The 18,127-nt window shown below is 41.1% G+C and overlaps 1 protein-coding gene across 1 annotated transcript; it reads left to right on the forward strand.

Moving 5' to 3' along the window:
• Positions 1 to 1,850: 1,850 nt before the first annotated feature.
• FBXO3 (F-box protein 3) lies at positions 1,851 to 15,328 on the forward strand (the record flags this gene model as incomplete). Its single annotated transcript, XM_008949405.1, has 10 exons — positions 1,851 to 1,988; positions 3,301 to 3,464; positions 5,875 to 5,989; positions 8,155 to 8,359; positions 9,370 to 9,415; positions 11,593 to 11,677; positions 12,526 to 12,648; positions 13,025 to 13,140; positions 13,938 to 14,128; positions 15,203 to 15,328. Coding segments are annotated over 10 exons (1,309 nt in total), but the record flags the coding sequence as incomplete, so codon positions are not given.
• Between the last annotated feature and the right edge of the window lie 2,799 nt (positions 15,329 to 18,127).

Consider the following 18,127-nt stretch of genomic DNA (forward strand, 5'->3'; position numbering starts at 1 on the left):
CAAAGTGAAATAGGATGACTCTTCAGGCAGAAAAACATGAATGAAAGTTGCAGGCTCCTCCTGGACGCTTTACTACATGGCTGGAGATTTATGAGTCATACAGTGAAGAGGGGAGTGTGTTTTTAGCCAAAACCTTTCCAGCAAAGTACAAGCGCTGGCAGTGATTGAAATCACAGTATTTAATTGAAGAGGGACGAATAAGTGTCAATAAAATAGAGTATTGTCAAAATGGGTTTTGTTTGGGCTCCCCCTCTTTAGTAGTCAAGAAAACTAAAGAGATCAGGGAGAATTTTGTTACAATAATGGCAAAAGAGAGATTAAGCGTAAGCAAAAACTAACAATTGTTACAGGCTCAGTGTGGATGATTTAGTAGTAGTTGCTGAAAGTGTCATAAAGGCAATACCTGTTTTTTAAATCTATTTAACAAAATGAGACAGATTTTGCTGTGTGAAGACAAATACTGTGTAGATTTCTTCTTTCTAAGGTCAGTAATGGTAGTTTGCATAACTGGCTGTTTGTAGGAGTCAAAGTATTACTTAAGGAAATCTTATAGATTGCTTAAATTTGGTTTAGGGGTACATGCTGTGACCCCCACAAACATTACAGTTCCCTGGTATTCCACAGGTTGGTTGGTCTGGTGATGGCCCTTAAATAATGGAAAGCTGACAGGTGACCCAATATTTATGGAATTAATAAGAATGGCTTTAGTTGCATCTTTGTGTTTGAAGCCACGTGTTCCTGTGAGGCCACTTTGGTGCCTTTCCTACACATTGTTCATTTTTCTTACTTACCAATTTCTGAACTACACTGAAAAAAATCTCACGAGGCAGTAAGTGAAAGCCTGAGTTTGGTAGCCTCATTTTGAGCATTTAGGTGTTAATCACAGCCACTAAAATACACACATTAGCTAATTCTAATGTTGAATGAATTCTGATTCTAAATTCTATGAATCTGAATAATACAGCCATTCCCTGTATGACTGCTTTGCATGTTGCTGATGCTTTGCTGCAAAATGTGAGCCATATAAATACCCTGAAATGTCTTGCTGTCATAGCAGTTGTACATCCAGCAAGGCTGTATAAGTGTAAAAGTAAATATGGGAACAAACTGTATTTAATGGCACCTCCATTGCTGCTGTTAAAGAGCAAGTTAGCAGGCATGAGAAATGCAGGTTAGCTTTTGTGATCTTCCATCAAGCCAGGAGCAATGTAAATGATTTCTGAGGACAGTTTTAGACCTGTATCCTACAGGGTTTTTTAATCTCCACTTGCAATAGCCCTGCATAGTGCAAGATATGATTCTTTTAACTTCCTGAAGGAGCAGTGTTGTCTGTAAAGCACTGGAAAGAGTTTATATATGGTCTTCATTAGAGGGAGCTTGCAGTACTTCTTTCCACATCTGTCATCCTTTGTATTTTTACTGTGTCTGTCTCTGGTTTTGGTCATGAAGTTTGTTATTTGAATAACTGCAAGTGGAAAGTAACTTTGTAAAACTCTGTTGTTTCTGTAGCTTACTGTTTGAGCTTTCAGTAATATGAAAACAGTGGAAAAGATAATGCAGAGCCTGACAATCCAGAGAAGAAGGGGATTTAAATCCTAATAACTAGCCTGTGCTAGTGGAATGCTTACCAGTGGAGTCACACTGGAATCTGTCAGGCAATGTTTATTATGTTGGAGGATGACCTGCTTTACAAAATTAATCATTGGCTGTTCTCAGAGTGTGTGGAAAAGTAGTTCATGACTTGCACAGCTTTCTGAATACTTCTCACCACTGTAAGCACAACTCCAGAGAGGACAGCCAACTAATTTTCACACTCAGCATTTATTTCATGAGAATGCAACGTGTAACAGACTGGTCAGTATTTTTCACTGTTTATTTCTCAATTTTTATATTTGTAGTTGCTGCTGTTTAAATCGAAGACTAAATCAGCTATCAAACCATGACCCATTGTGGAAAAGACACTGCAAGAAATACTGGCTTATTTCAGAGTAAGTGTGATTGCTTATGTTCTTGTGCTGCCTGTTTACATCCACATTACTCCTAGTAACTCTTGAGGTTGAATTGGTTCTCACCAGCTTCAAACTGATGAAAGGTTAGAGGTATCAAAAATGGGAATTTTCTAAAAAGGCTTCATGCAAATGTCAAAATTTTAGGGACAGGTAGAGAAGAGGTTTCCTGTTCATTAATGCCTGGGCTGATGATTGCTTTAAGCCTTTTTTTCTATGAAAATAAGGCTTATGTTCTTGTGCTGCCTGTTTACGTCCACATTACTCCTAGTAACTCTTGAGGTTGAATTGGTTCTCACCAGCTTCAAACTGATGAAAGGTTAGAGGTATCAAAAATGGGAATTTTCTAAAAAGGCTTCATGCAAATGTCAAAATTTTAGGGACAGGTAGAGAAGAGGTTTCCTGTTCATTAATGCCTGGGCTGAAGGGCAGCTTGACCTTATCAGGCACTAGATATTCTGTGGAAGAAAGTAATATTCTGAGTACTTCTCAGATTAAATTTAATCTACTGTTTCCCCCCTCAACTCTTTTCAAGAAGTAAGGTTCTTCTCTCTTTTGTAGAGCTAGAGAGATCTTCAAGGTGCTGTGAAGACTTATTAATTGTGACATTTTTATTTAGGTGTATGAAGCTGTACTAAGTCTTTTAGATTCAGCATGCTGGTTGGAGTGTGAGGAGTTGGAATATTTCCTAACCCAAAGATGCAAGGGCTGCAACAATTTGGAGGCAAGCATCCTTTGTCAGCTGTTAGTCAGCAGTTTTTGGCAGCCTGTGTTCCCATAGTCTGCTGTTGTGAGGAGAACTGAATATGCAGTAATTCCTTAAACTGACTTTCCAGAGCAGCTCCCAGAGCTCTCATTTAACTCTCTCTGAGGTTTGCTTCTTAACCTTTCTTACTGGGTAAATAGAGGAGTTTGTGATTAATGCAGTAGATCAAAAAACATGTGGTGTTTGTTTTATTTCCCCACACTTTGCTGTGTGTATGTGAAATGTGATGTGAATTAGCTATTCACCAGATCTAAGATTTAATGATCGATTAAACACTCTGTTTAAAGGAATTCTGTGTCTAAGTTTTCCTCTGATATTAAGTACCCCGAATGTTTCTTAATTACTTTCCAAAGGCTTTTGAATAGATGCTGGAATTGACTGAGTTTGTGTAGCTTCATGTGGCTCAGAGTGTTCCTGGCTTCATGTTATGAGGAGCGTTCCTGCCAAATAACAAAAATTAACTTCTTGGCTTTAGGAGTCGAGCTTTTTAGGCTGGTGCTTCAACTTCTTTTCTTAATTTTCACCTAGAGAGGAGAAGAGCCGCCGAAATCAGAGCTGGAAAGCCATCTTCATCAGCACCTACTCTGACCTGGGGAGGTACATCCGCTACTACGCCACCCTGAAGAAAGCCTGGGATGACCTGGAGAGGTACCTGGGGCAGCGGTGTCCGCGGATGATCGGCTCTCTGAAAGGTATGGGGCAGCACCTCCCTCTGGAGGCTGCCTGACCTGCCACCTCTGCTCTTCCCATAATTGCCAGAGTCCTCAAAGTCAAGTAGCTGTGCTTGGCTTTCCCTCCAGTGAACAAGGGAACTGGGCCACGTGCATAGTCCTTGCCCAGTTACCAGTAATCCACAGAGTCTCTGGAGATTTATTTCCAGAAAACAAATAGATTATTTTTTTTTCCTAGTGCCTAGTCTGTCTTTTGCATCTCTGGGTACAGAAAATACATTTACTGCTTTCTGTCTTTGGTTGCTGTGACTGATTCTTTTTATTTATTACTATTTTTCAGTTTAATAATCCCATTACTTCACACACCTGTGACCGGCTGGTGTGATTTTATTTATGATATTTTCTTAAGACCTCATTAAGTCTTCCACATGAAAACAGACATTTTAAATCTAAACAAAAAGAAAGCTTCTTTGTTTTTTCCTTCTTCTGTAGATCTTACTGTGCTCCTCCAAAGCAGGTAAATTAGTGGTTGAACAAGAATATTTACTGGGTTTTTTCTGCCACCCCCAAAATTCTGTTTTCAAATAAAGTTTGTGCTTTAGTACTTGAAGTGCTCACAGTGTTCTGGTTTGTAACTCTTCCCAGCAAGACATGCAGCAAGTCTGGGCTTTTCTGATATCTGGACTAAAGAGCTTTTCTGTTTTCATCTGTGTTTCAGTTTTCTGTATGAAATTGACTGTTGGGACCCAGATGTTTGGTTTAACATGATCTGTGAAATTAAAAGAAATCTACAGATGATGATCTCTTTCCTACGTAAATCTTTGCATGTTTCTTAGCTTGCTGGCTAGTGCCAGATTCTGAACTTTTGCTCAGTATTATTCATATTATTGTGAATAACAGAACATGGTTAGAACATAATACTCAATTTAAAAGAATAAATTGATGTTTTGTTACTTCTGAATGTTAGTGAAGGAATGGCTTTTTAGGAAAAGGCCAAAGGGGTGATTGTAGCCTGAACTCTTCTGTAACACAGGCCCTCAAGCTTGATGTAGATATGCATGCCTTAATTTTTGTAACTTCCATGCTGCTCTGTTGAAAACACAACTTCACTTGGCTATAGAAAATGACTGAATAGTCCATCAAATGTTTTGTTAAGAAAATGGAAATTAGCTGTGTTGGAGATGTTGAAATGAACATATTTTATCTCAGTTTTACTTTCAAAATACTCTCAGAGAATCTGGTGCAATGAAACTTCTCTTTGTCTACAGAAAGACAAAAATAAATTGAAAGTTCATCAATATCCACATGTATGGTGATAGCAGGTTTTAGCAGGAGTGCTTCCATAACTTAAACCTTTTATGTACCATTTGTACAGGCTCTTATTTCAGTGAATTGTTAAATTATGCCGTATAAATGAAACAGATAATGGATGTTAAAAGGATTTATAAAAAAATCACCCCCAAAGCCTTGATTTGGGCTGCCCACACAAGCCACCCAGAGCATCTTTGCTAGAATTGAGAGTGTGGAAACCCCCTGAAGTGTGTGTGGAGGTGTAAGAGTAGTTACTCCCCTCCCATTCCTGTTGATGATGGTATGAAAATCCCCCTGTTACAACCCGTTTATTGCTTCAGGTTCCATGTTGGCAGGAGCCAACTTTTTTTTTGTTACTGGTTGGACTGGAAGCTGAAAGAGGCAACCCTTAGAATGATGAAAGAGTAAAGTCAATATTGCCTAAAAGTTCTAACTGAACTTTTTCAGACTTGATTGGATCATGTCAATATTGTGGGGAAAAGGTTCATTTCACTTCTATACATAGCTTTTGCTTAAGTCAGGCCAGAGATTTCACTGGGTGGAGATTGGGGCTGTATTAAGTGATCAGTTAATATAATCCCCCAGTTATTGTAATCCCTAGTTGATTTTTAGTAATTGTGGCCACTAGCATGAATTTAATCAGTGGAAGATTCTTGAGACCATGCTAATAAACTGCTGCATCCTAAAGCTGAACTGAATTTTTCTTGCTTTCGTATGTCTGTAAGGTCACCTTTTCTGAATTCCATGGCAAAACACTTTATTCCTCATTATCCTTTGGTCATAGCATTATGATTTTTTTTTTTTTTATGTTAATGTTGCTGAGGCTACTTAAAATTCTCATTGGCAGTTGAAAACATGCTTTTGTCTTGAATGTAGCCTTTTTGATTTTTTTTTCCTTCTTTGCAGCCATGCAGCTGTAATGAAATGATGTGAAATAAAATCTAAAAGGAGAGGTGTTAACACAGACAGCAACGCTCAGCTTTGTCAGGAGCAACATCCTGGGCTCTTAGGGTCAGAGCAAGGAGGAAGCATTACATTTGAGAGTTTTGTAGAAGCAGCAGTTCTGGATGTCCCCCTTCCAGAGCTGCCACTAAAGACTCTTGTTTCTTTTTGTCCCCAGAGAGTGTCCGGGAGGAGGATCTGGATGCTGTGGAAGAACAGATAGGTTGCAAACTCCCTGATGACTATCGCTGTTCGTTTCGGATCCATAATGGACAGAAGCTGGTTGTTCCTGGGTAAGGAGGGAAAACATCATACCCAGCTGTTGCAGCCTTTTGTTCTTCTTGGGTACTTTATTTATTGGAAAGATGAAATGTCTGTTGAGCAGGATGAGTGAAGCATTTAAAGGTTTTGTAACCGAGTGACTGCCTGAAGTGACACCTCTAGAACTGGCATTCTTCTAGTTCAAGAAGTAATTGAAAACACAGCATAGATTTCTAATTGTTCAAATTACTCCTGCACCTCAGTCCTTTTTCCTAGTGAGAACCATGTATGGGGGTTTTCTTTGTAATAGGTAAAGTTTCCAGCTGTTAAGAATTTTAATGGTACCACTGTAAGTTGCTCCCCTGAAGTTTTGCCTTGCATTATGTGGGTAAATTAGCCTCTTGCACTCTTCAGGCTTCATTATTTGATAACTATTTTTCTTTAAAATGGTTAGGGAATAACTTTCAAATCAGGTAGTCATCTTAAGAAGAATCAAAATGTCAGTTTGCAAATTAAATTTTCTCAATAGAAGATTTGACAATTTTATGTGGTTTCAGCAGTTAAAAACTCCTTTTACATTGAGGTTAGAAGGCAAATCACCAAACACTTTCCTGTCTTCCAGCTATAGAAAAGTTTGCAGGTCAGCTCCTGAAGCACCACAAATGTTATCAAAAGATGGAAGGCTACAGGAAATCATTGCAGTGCCTGTGGGGCAGTGCATTCATGCTGCCCTGCCAAACTCTTCACTAGTAAAGTGCAGCTTTCTCCCATTCTAGTGTTGTCTGTGCAGAAGGAATATGGGAAACCAGTTTTAAGCAACCATAAGGGTGACTTCTGTTTCTTTTCCTGGAGACACTTTTTGGTTTTTTTTAGAGAGGAGATAGGTGCCCTATTTCTGTAGACTTCAAGTGGAGCTCTGCACCTTGTGTGCTTCCTGCTCTTCTTACTACCTTTCTACTCCCACGAAGCCTCTGCTGTGGTGATGTGCCTGTGGGAAGGCTGCAGGAGCAGAGGTGTGGACGTGCCTTTCAGCTTCAGCAACTGCCAGCAGGCTCTGGCCCGTTGGGGTGCCCCCAAAGCAAAGGCCTGAGCCTTACACACATGGACATACCTTGCTGGTGGAGTGCTGACTGGGGGACTAATTAGATCTGACACGTGGGATCACTGTGAGTGGAAGGTGTGGGCTTATTGTTGGGGGCAGTTGCTTTCTTCTGAGAGTTGACCACTGGAGAGATCAGGTGTAGGCAGCAGAAGTCTACACAGCAAGTTGTTGGCATGTTAGATTGGAAATGGAGGAGACTGAGGATGAGTTGTCATTGTCAGGTGCTCCAGGTTTCTGTGTTTGTGTGTGAGCACTGCTTTTTGAACAGGAGAACATGCTAATTCCAGGCAAGCCTAGGTAAGGAGAAAGCAATGGAACCTGTTGCCCAGGCTGGGAGCAGGTTGTCTCACGCTGGCGTGCTGCAGCTTGTGCCTGAGTCACTGCTTTCCTAGCACCAGTGAGAGGGTAGTGTCTGCAGGGGTTCTCAGCTGAGCGTGCCAGGGAAAGGCAAGTAAGGAGGGAGGTGTGTGCTGCAGGTTTTGGGTACTCCTGTTGTTGCTGCGTGCTCTGCCCTAGTGTGTGCCCTTGTAGCTGATGAGTTTGATCCTGTTACCCATTGTTACTGTCCTGCCACGGTCTGACCCTTTATTACACTGAGTCTGGGTTGCTTGGGGTTTTTTCTTTTCCCCGTAGCTCTTGTCTAGCCCAACATTCCCACCAATATTTCCTTCCCATGCTCACCTCCCTTCCTCATCTGTCACATATTTCAGGTGGGCACTGCTCTTTTCCCAAAGGTCTATTGTCAAAAACAAATTAAAAAATCCCATCCTTTGCTGGGCTGCCTACAAAAAGCTGGAGGAAAAAGTCAAAGACAGATGATGCTCTTGCCATGTGATGCTGATGAAGGGTGTCTCATTCTTTCTTTAGATGTCTGTTTAATTATCTGTATGCCTCAGTTATTATTCTGAGATTCAAATGTCTCTGATTCAATGGTTATTTTGCTTGTTTGCTGTGATGGTAGACTCGGACTTGATTAAATCTAATATGCCTCTAAAGAATTGATAGTATCAATGCTCAGAAGAGATGTAAAGATGTCTTGGCCATGTGAGTGATGTCTCCTGATTCTTTTCCCTCTCTTTGTTGCTGCCTGTCCAGTTTGATGGGAAGCATGGCTCTGTCGAACCACTACCGCTCTGAAGACTTGCTGGATATCGACACAGCAGCTGGGGGTTTCCAGCAGAGGCTGGGTCTGAAGCAGTGCCTCCCCCTGACCTTCTGCATTCACACTGGCCTCAGCCAGTACATGGCCCTGGAGAGCGTGGAGGGACGAAATAAATACGAGATCTTCTACCAATGTCCAGTAAGGAGCACATGTTTGTACTTGTGAATGTCCTTTTCTGATCATTAGTGGTGCCCCTTTGCATGTTAGGAGATACCTAAAATATTTTACATAGCAGAAGGTGAATACTAAGAGATCATATTTGTTTGTTACTTGCCCTTGAGTTGCCATCTCGTTTTCATCAAAGCCCCGGAGAGGAATAGTGAGTGAGTGAAAGGAATTTGCATGAAGCTGTTAATGGCTGTAGCAGTTCCTGCAGCTTCAAGATGGTGGACAACATTAATTCTTATTGGAAGGTGTTAATTGAATTTGTTCAAACTATAGCAGGTATATACTTTTGTCCCTGTTTCTGTAAGGAAGAAAATTTCTCCCTTATGGAGTATCAGCATCTGTAGATATCTCCTCCCCAAGATATGCTAAATGTCAGCTTACTACAATAAATCATACCCCCTGGTTTGTAAGCAAAGCTTACTCTTCAGTGAAAGAACAAATTGCTTTTGAACAGCTCCTCTGCAGAATGTAATTGAGTATTTTTCCTAATTCTTATAGCTGTAGTATTTTAAGGTAGGTACATTGCTGCTAGTGAAGCTTAAGGATGTTTTACCTAAGAAGACTTTAGCCTCTCTCTCCTTACCCATGACCGAATGACTTCCCCTCACCCCTCAAAAAAGAAAGTGGGGTGAATAAAGAGTGTTTGTTGTAAAAACAGTGAGGATCTTCATCTTTCTGTGGAGTTCCTGGCAGATTGTTTTCAAAGCATGTAGCAGTGAGGTTTTTGGAGAATGCCTCAGTAATGGGTCACTTGAAGGATGTTACCATCCCACCTTGTGTTGTGCCAGGTATTCAAACCTTTTGGATGGTGCTTGGGAGCTTTTATATGTTTGAATACCTGACAGGGTGTATAACAACATATTAAGCAGCCAGATTTTAGATTTAGTAAATACAGAGGAAGTGTTCCCCATGTTGTATTTCAGGGGTTGAATTTTAACCTTTAACCTTCTAATACATCCACAAACTTCTTTCCCTTTTAGGACCAAATGGCTCGAAATCCATCTGCTATCGATATGTTCATCACAGGTAACACTGCAGATAAAGTATTCTGCAGAATGCTTTAATTCCACTATTTAGTAAATGCACATCAGAAAGACTTGAACAAAGCAAGCTTTCTAAGTTCTCTGTGCTACTTCTAAGACTCTAAAACATCCGTGGCTACTTGAAATGAGATGCAAGTTCTTTCTATTAAAGCTTGTCCTTCTGCGTGGCTTGTATACAAATCACTCACTGTAGTAACCTGTCTGACAAGGTGAGCTGAACCTTTGAGTTGGCCATCCTGGAGGTAATGTAAACAGTTATTAAATACAACACCCAAGTGGATAGATTTTTTTTTTCTTTTCCTCAGTAGGTTTTGCAGCTGTTTTAGAAGTTGAAGTATTTTGTATCCCTTAATGACATCTAATTAACTACAAACTGCAGAAGAAAATGTTCCTGGATTTGTAATTTACCTTTGATTGCTTTGTTCAAAGGGTAAAGGAGGGAAGGGGAAGACTGTAATTGTTGTTAGGTTATGTAGTAATCTGTTGTGATCATTTGTCTGACATATATTGACAGGAATAGTGTTTTCATTATTTCTTTTTGTTAATCCACTGGAATCTGGTAATGATGGCTATATCTAAAATTCCTTTCAGTGGGAGAGCAGATGTGTAATATATGGCACCAAAATCAATATCCAAATTTAGCCTTATACATTTCTGAGGATATTTGTGTTAATACAAACACATCAGGCAATGCTGGTTTGGGTTGAAGATAGTCAGGCTCTTAGCCACTCTTAATTTAGGAAACCTTTCTATGTGCTGATTGATTTTTATGAACTGATTTAGATGTGAAGTAGTCAACCTGTCATCCCTTTTACAAAAGTCTTCTTGCAGAATGCATTGTGAGCTTTAGAACCAGCAGAGGAAAGATGTAGCAAAAGCTCAGGAGTTTGGTGACTTGCTTCTCTCCACCTGAGGATGATGTAATACTTTAAAGCTACTCTGTGGTGAATTGGTGTTGCTGCTTTTATGGAATTGAGTCAATGGTGAGGTGATCTGACATCATATTTAAATGCATTCCCCTTGGCTTATTGCAGGGTGGAGGGGAGGTTTCATCTCCATTTATCTTGTCATTTTGAAGGGGGCAGGGTAAATTGGTCCATTTTCTCCTTTCAGAGGTACTTTACACAAGGTTTGCATGTTGTTGATTAGTGATAGAAAGGAGGATAGAAGCTTGGAGTTGCTTAGAATTCAAAAGATGAAAGGGCAGTACACACAGCTCTTGCTCAAAGGAAGCTGTGGCAAGTATGCTTAATCTAGCAGGAGTGGTAGTGCTTGGTGACACCTCAGTGAAGATGAGGGTAATGAGTTCTTACTATTTCAGCTTAAATCCAGTTTTCTCTCAGTAATATTGACAAATACTTGGACTCTGTCCTTTTCTGTTGAACTCTGTTGCAACGCTTAGAAGATCATGGCTGAGAAGTCACTTTATGGAGAGCCAGTATGTCTCACATGAAACTCTCTTCTTTGAGAGCTAAATGTGACAGCTTGACTGTCTGCTTGGAAATCAAGCTGTTCCTAAATAATGGCTGTAGGTGTATGAAAAGCTGCTCTCAGACAATGGCTTTAAGTGTATGAAAGTTGCAGGTTCTTCACAGTGACATACAGCCTCAGTCTTCTGGGTTTGGAGCAGGAGTGAAGAATATGTCTGACTTAACCCCATTTTTATGGAGACAGAAATAAATTTTGCAGCTTGCTAGCATGTTTCTTGGGAACTCTACTCGTGCAGAAATCTGGATATCAAAACTCAGTCCAGAAGTCCCCCCACAGGCAGGAAGAATAGCTGGAAATAGCTGTAGGAGTGGTATAGGCCACTGTACTTGTCTTTCCCACTTGCAGCAGAACAGTCATGAGCAGGGAACTAGATGGTGAGAGACACCAGCATTTGAAGACCAGGATTATAATGGGCAATACTCAGCCAAGAGATTCTTTGTTTGCTGTCTCACTTCTGGAGTACACACCCTTAACTCTTAGTCCTTGGTTGGTTTCTCCAAGTGATCTTTGTTGGTAGAATGGACTGGAGTATTGAGTGACTCATCTAAGTCTGAGAGCTTATTATAAAAATATTCAAAGCTTTAAACTTTTTCCTTGAGGTATTTATTTTCATGTCCTTAGTGGTAAGGTTGCCTGTCCTTATGAATGCTTTCCTTCTTTGGCATCCAGGTACATCTTACTTGGAGTGGTTTACATCCTATGTGAACGAAGTTGTGACTGGTGGTTACCCTATCATCAGAGACCAGATTTTCAGGTATTGGGGCTGGGATTTGTAAACTCACTGCAAGGTTTTGATGCTTCTTCTACAACACTGACCTCTTTCCAAGTAGTTACAAGTATAGGATGCAAAAGTTGATGGTGGAGAGAGGAGAAAACGCATGAAACGCATGAAACTCATTGAAGATAAAGATGTAAAACAGAATGCTTAAAGAAACAAATTTAATTTATTTTATTTTATTTTTTTTACCAGAAGCATCAGAGTTTGTAACTTGGCATTACTGGGACAAGAATTTTGCCTTATAACTGACCTGAAGTTTAGCTAATAGCATAATATTTTTCTGTTTGTCACGAGTGTGCTGCTACTGCAGGACTCTTCTGGGGTGTTCAAAAAGCCATTTCAACAAACTGGTCTCCAAAATAACACTGCTGAGTATGTAAATAAGCAGGACCTTCCTGGTGTCTGAATCTTCATGCACTATTTGGTTCTGCTAATTAAAAGCAAGAACCTTAATTCTGTCCAATTGAGATGCTGTAGAACCAAGTTCCTGATCTGTCAATTTTTTTGCTGTAGGAATTGCTAGATTTTGTTTGTTAAATAGCAGAATGACAAATCTTTATTAATCTTCATTGACTTCAGATCAAATTATACACCCAGCTTAATAGGAGCATTAATGGAGGTACAAATAGACCTGCAGTTCAGGTGATGGGGACATGCACATCATGAAGACACTGTATACATTCTGTAATTGCCAAGTGACAAGAAATGCTTCTAACCTAGCACCACAGTGCTCTCATTAGTAATTAACTAATCTCTTCATGTGCTTAGCTTTCTGTATTGAATGTACAGAGCTATTTGCAGAGTTCATGTTTTCCTTTCTGTAGGTATGTCCATGATAAGGAATGTGTTGCTACCACAGGAGATATTACTGTGTCTGTGTCCACATCCTTTCTGCCTGAACTCAGTTCTGTGCACCCACCACACTATTTCTTCACTTACAGAATCAGGTGAGATGGACTGAGTCTGACAACACAGAACAGACTTGTGTAATGTTCAAAGTTGTTGCCAGTTTATGCACAGCTTTCATAAATGTGCTAAAATAGAGGTGCATGGCATGCTGTATGTAAGAAAAAAGCTGGTTCATTGTCTGGTCAAGTACACCAGCACCAGTCAAGCAGGGAATTGGTGAAGTCCAGTGATGGGTGGAGGGAAGAAGTTATGAGCAGCTCTTGTGATTCAGGAAGGGGTAAAGAACAACAGAGTATATTATACCTTAGCTGGGCTTTTTCACAGTCTCCATGGAGAGACATCCCAAGGCTACTAAAGCATTTCTTGAAATGAAAGCAGTTCTCATGACCATTAAGTGTGCTGTTTGGCTTCTAGGATTGAAATGTCCAAAGATGCCCTTCCTGAGAAGGCCTGTCAGCTGGACAGCAGGTACTGGAGGATAACCAACGCCAAAGGGGACGTAGACGAAGTTCAGGGTCCTGGAGTGGTTGGTGAGTAAAAGATGCTTTTATGACTGCAAGAGAGGGAGTGGGTTTGTATTTAATGTACATATTACAAAAGGAAAATTTTCTTGCCCTGGAGGGTTGTCCAGGCCTGCCCCAGGCTGCCCAGGGCAGTGGTGGAGTCCCCACCCCTGGAGGGGTTTCCAAGCCGTGGAGATGTGGGGTGAGGGACACGGGGCAGTGGGGACCTGGCAGAGCTGGGGAAGGGTTGGACTCAGTTTTAAAGGTCTTTTGCAACCACAATTATTCTGTGATTCTATGGTGACAGAGGGTAGTAGTTTTATAGTTTGTATCAAAATAATTCTGCTGCTGGAAAGAAGGAGATCTGTATCCATCTGTTCTGCCCTTAAAGCTGTTCTGCAAACGGTGTCTGAACATCCTGCTAGTTAACTGCTCTTCAAGCAGTGCTTAACATCAGTAATTGCTGAGGATCATTTATGCATCCACTGGAATATGAAATGATCTGCCTGAATATGTTGTGGAGTGCAAGGGCTTTAGCACACTGCTGAATTGTACTTCTGCTTCAGTCCTTACTGTTGTAATATTTTACCAACAGGGGAGTTTCCAATTATCAGTCCAGGGAGAGTGTATGAGTACACCAGCTGTACCACATTTTCCACAACGTCTGGATACATGGAGGGGTATTACACCTTCCACTGCCTCTACTACAAGGACAAATTCTTCAACGTCACAATTCCCAGATTTTATATGGTGTGTCCAGCTTTTAAGGTGAATTGTAGTTCTGCTTCAGTCCTTACTGTTGTGATGTAATATTTTACCAACAGGAGAGTTTCCAATTATCAGTCCAGGGAGAGTGTATGAGTACACCAGCTGTACCACATTTTCCACAACGTCTGGATACATGGAGGGGTATTACACCTTCCACTGCCTCTACTACAAGGACAAATTCTTCAACGTCACAATTCCCAGATTTTATATGGTGTGTCCAGCTTTTAAGGTGTCTACAGCACGCATGGTAAGTACAGCTGCAGTTGTGCTGTCCTGGGTTTATTTGTATTTCTATGACCTCCCGTTTTCAGAGAAGACTTGAATTCTTTTTAACAGGACAGTGTAGCTGTGTGTTTAAACTTCAGTGATGTGTCATTTTTCAGTTTTGATCCTTCTCTTCACAATTACTCTTTTTTCCAGAACCATTTCTCAGTGAAAACAACAAAAAAAAAATCTAAAAGTATCACTCAATCTACATGAATTCTTTTCAGCCTTTGCTCTCAGCAGAGGCAGAATGTGACCATGCTGTAGGACTCTGAACAGAATAGCACATCTACTTTTTTCAGCAAGAGAGGTTTCAGTTAATGACAGTTTTAAAAAGAAAGCACTCGTGTGATGTTCCTTAGTTCTCACTGAATGTGCCTTCTGTAAAGCCACTTAATGACTTGACAAATCAATAAGATACTTAGCTTAATATTAATTACTCTGGATTTCAGTTTGGAGATTATTTATAGAGTTCACCTGCAATGTATCCCTTTGCTTTGGCACGTTTGGAGAAGAATGCTTTATTTATTTTATCATTTGCAAAGCCCTCGTTAGGTGACAAATTCACATAGAACTTGAGAGTTTTTGTGGAAGCACTGAGTCTTGCCCCAAGGTGGGAGATGTTTTCCAGGGGTCTGAGACACTCTCATTATCAGTAACTCCAACAGTGGGTGCCAGCAGATGTCACACTTTGAACAGAAGATGGCAGCTCTTAACTCCTGCTCACATTCATGGGACTTGGCACCTGTTCAAGCTGACTGTAAAAATCATTTGGTTTTCTTCCTTTGCTCTATCTCTGATTTTAAAGGTAGTAATGATCCTTTAAGTTCTTTTATTAAAAAGACACCATGAAAACTGGATATTTGCTGAGTTAAAGGTCAAGTAGTTTGGCAAAATGATCTCTGTTGCAAACTGAGCTCGGTGAGGAGCTGGGTTCAGGGCACAGAATACAACATTTGCCTCAGCTAATGGAGATATTTTTTCAGGTAATTGTTAGTGCTTTCTTACTGTCTGGAACAGAAGATGTGAATTAAATTCGGGTGTGTGTTTGTGTTAGGAAACCAATCATAATGAGTATGCAGTGGATGAAGAGGAAGACTCCACGGACACGGATGACTACGAGGAGCGCCGCCGGGTGTTGGACATCCCTGCGCCGGCGGGACGCTGCCCACGGCACACCTGATGGGCTGAGCTGCTTCCTAAAGCAAAAGGAACTGTTGGCAGCAGCTGAACTCTTCAGGGCTAGTGCATAAGAGTATTTCTGACTTGTAAATGAACTTCCTGTTGCACATCAGGGCAACTCGCATGAATGTCGGTGCCGGTTCTGCTATTCATCAGAGGATAAGTTGGGTGTTTTTCCTGGTTTGGAAGTGGGGAGGGGTTTTGGGGGTGGAGGGAGGTCAGGGAGGGAGGGGAGAGGGAGGAGGAAGGTGTTTGGGTTTTGTTCACTTTTTTTCTGAAGTGTGAAACAGGTTGCTAGTTGGAGGTAATGGTATCTGGCATTTTTTAAACTATTGCCTATTTATGATCATCTTGCAGATGTGGTGTGGGGGTTTGGTTTCATACGAGCATTTAAAATTAGCAATAGACAAGATGGCACAAAAAGGTGTATTCTGGTGTCCTTTCTCAGGAGTTTCTACTCTTGGTAACTCCTAAGAATGAACCGTGCAGATGGGTCCATTTCAGTGAGATCAGGTGCTCTTACAGGTCTGGGTTTTTTTGATTAACCTGCAAAATTCTGCTCATCAGGTGTGTGAATTAGGAATGAAGCTGGCCTTATTTTTAGACAATCTGTCTTTCAGCTTAATTTTATGCTAAGTGACTCTGATTGGATAATGCCTTTTGGAATGTCGTGCACACACATAATCTGCCACTCAGTAACTAAGGAATTTCCTAGTGACTACAAATAACCAATTTGTAAATACATTTTGAGTTTTTTTTCTTTATATGATGTTTGCTGTTCAGATTTTGTCATAGGTGACAATTTATGTTGAAGTATCATGTTTCCCTCAATCATCTATGGGTTTTTTGTAACTACACCTGAATAAAAAAAGAAGAAAAAAAAAAAAAAGGGAGCCTGCAGAACACCAGATGACTAGAAACTTTATTTAAAGAAGTCTCTGCTTTATCACTTTTGTTTCCATTGTCATTAATAAACAACTGCCTCCTTTGCTCTGAAGTGCTACAGGGGACTCTTCTTGCCCAGACCTGTGTGATGGGGATTTCTGCAGCCAGTTTCTCCCCCTGACATCCAGGATGAGTAGCTCCAATGAGGAAAACCAGGATATTGTACCAGCTGGATGTTTCTGTTGCTGGCTAGTTACTGCTCATACAGAAAGCCTGGAGTTTTTTACAAGTCATAGTGTTAGATTCTCCATGTGCTTATCTTCCTCTAATGCCACACAGCATTTGGATCTTCCAGAGTGGTGCAAGGTAGAAAAACATGAAGCATGACCCCTGCAATAGCATAGGTGAAACGTTTAGAGAAGCAAAAAGCTTTTGTGTTGTCCCTCACAGAAGTTTCAAGAGAATGTCAGTCACTGGAGTGGTTTAAAACTGGCCTTTCTGAGGACTCCTCAGTATTAACTGTGAGGGGAAAATATGGTGTTTGTGGCTTAAGCCTTTTCTTTTTCCACAGGAATTTCATCATCTGTTGAAAGGATCAGTGAAAAAGGGGCTTAGTGGAAGTAGAATTTACTCCACAGCTCCAAGTCTGCTGTGTGTTTTTGAGGACAGATAACTGGTGGCCAGAAGCTTGCTGGGTGCTGTGCCAGGAGCTGTATATTCCAGTTAACTGAGACCAGCTGATGGCCTTAAGGCTCTACAGACACCCTCTTGACTCTTGGCCCTTTGTCTCTTCTCAGGGGGTGGTTCTGTGGGTTGGTTCAGAGGAACTCTGAACTCTCTTCCAACCTGAAGGATTCTATGACTCTGATTTGTGCTTGCTGGAGGGGAAGCCAAGCTGCAGGGCAGTGCTGTCAGCTGCTGAGCTGGGCTGTGAGGCCTGACCCAGGCACAGCTGGTGGCTGCAGGAACTCCTGTGACCAGGCAGTGTCTAACAGGAAAAGGTAATTCCATTGCTGCAGGCAGCTATTCTAGCATGTGGCACGTTGCCTGGAGTGACCAAGTGCAGCCTTGTTGTTTGTTGTGTGACTTCGTTGTGTGTGGAGGGTTTCTGCCAGTGCTTCTCACTCCACCCAAAACTGGAGCTTGTGCCAGGTTGGTGTGAAAAGTGAAGGGGCTGTCACTGCTGAAGAAAAGGAGGGATCAGTTCTACCTGCCAGCACTGCTGGGGAAGCATTTCACCTTCTGTCAAGGTGAAATGGTACAGCCAGCCTTGTTGGACACCTATGAATTCAGCCCATGGTTACAAACCTGTCACATCCAAAGCAAATCTAGTCCTTTTTTTGGTCTGTGAAATATCCTACACTGATAGTCTTGTCAAAACTGAGCTGTAAGATCCCTTCAGCATTTTTTGTGGGCTTCTGCTGACCGGATGGTTGAACAAAGAGAACCTTTGGCCACGATTTCCTTGCTGTGACTGCCTCGTGTAGGAAAAAAACAAGTGCTGTGCCAGCCAGTGGGGGGGGGGGAAATCCAGCCCAAAAGTTGTGCAAGTTATTCCAGTGCTGGATATTTTTCCCCCGTCACTGTTTAATTTCTCATCATCTATGTGAAGAATGGAAGGTGGAAAATTCAGGCCAAGTTGGAAATAGCATTTATGTGTGAAGATAGAGATAAGTGTGTCCTCTGCAGGAGGGACTGTTCCCAGATTTTGGGAAGGGAAAACATAAATGCTCAGCTCTGGCTGAAGTTAAGCTCAGCTCTGGCTGAAGTTAACCTTCCCCATTCCTCACTGCAAAAATTTTTAAGTGAATTAATAAAGGATTTTTAATATCAAGTCTTTATTGAGTGAATTCTCATTTAATAAGTTGCATACAATAACCTACGAGCATGTTACTCTTGCATCCCTTTTACTTAT

The sequence above is a fragment of the Merops nubicus genome, unplaced genomic scaffold, assembly GCF_000691845.1.
Source record: "Merops nubicus isolate BGI_N331 unplaced genomic scaffold, ASM69184v1 scaffold7471, whole genome shotgun sequence".
NCBI classification, from domain to species: Eukaryota; Metazoa; Chordata; class Aves; order Coraciiformes; family Meropidae; genus Merops; species Merops nubicus.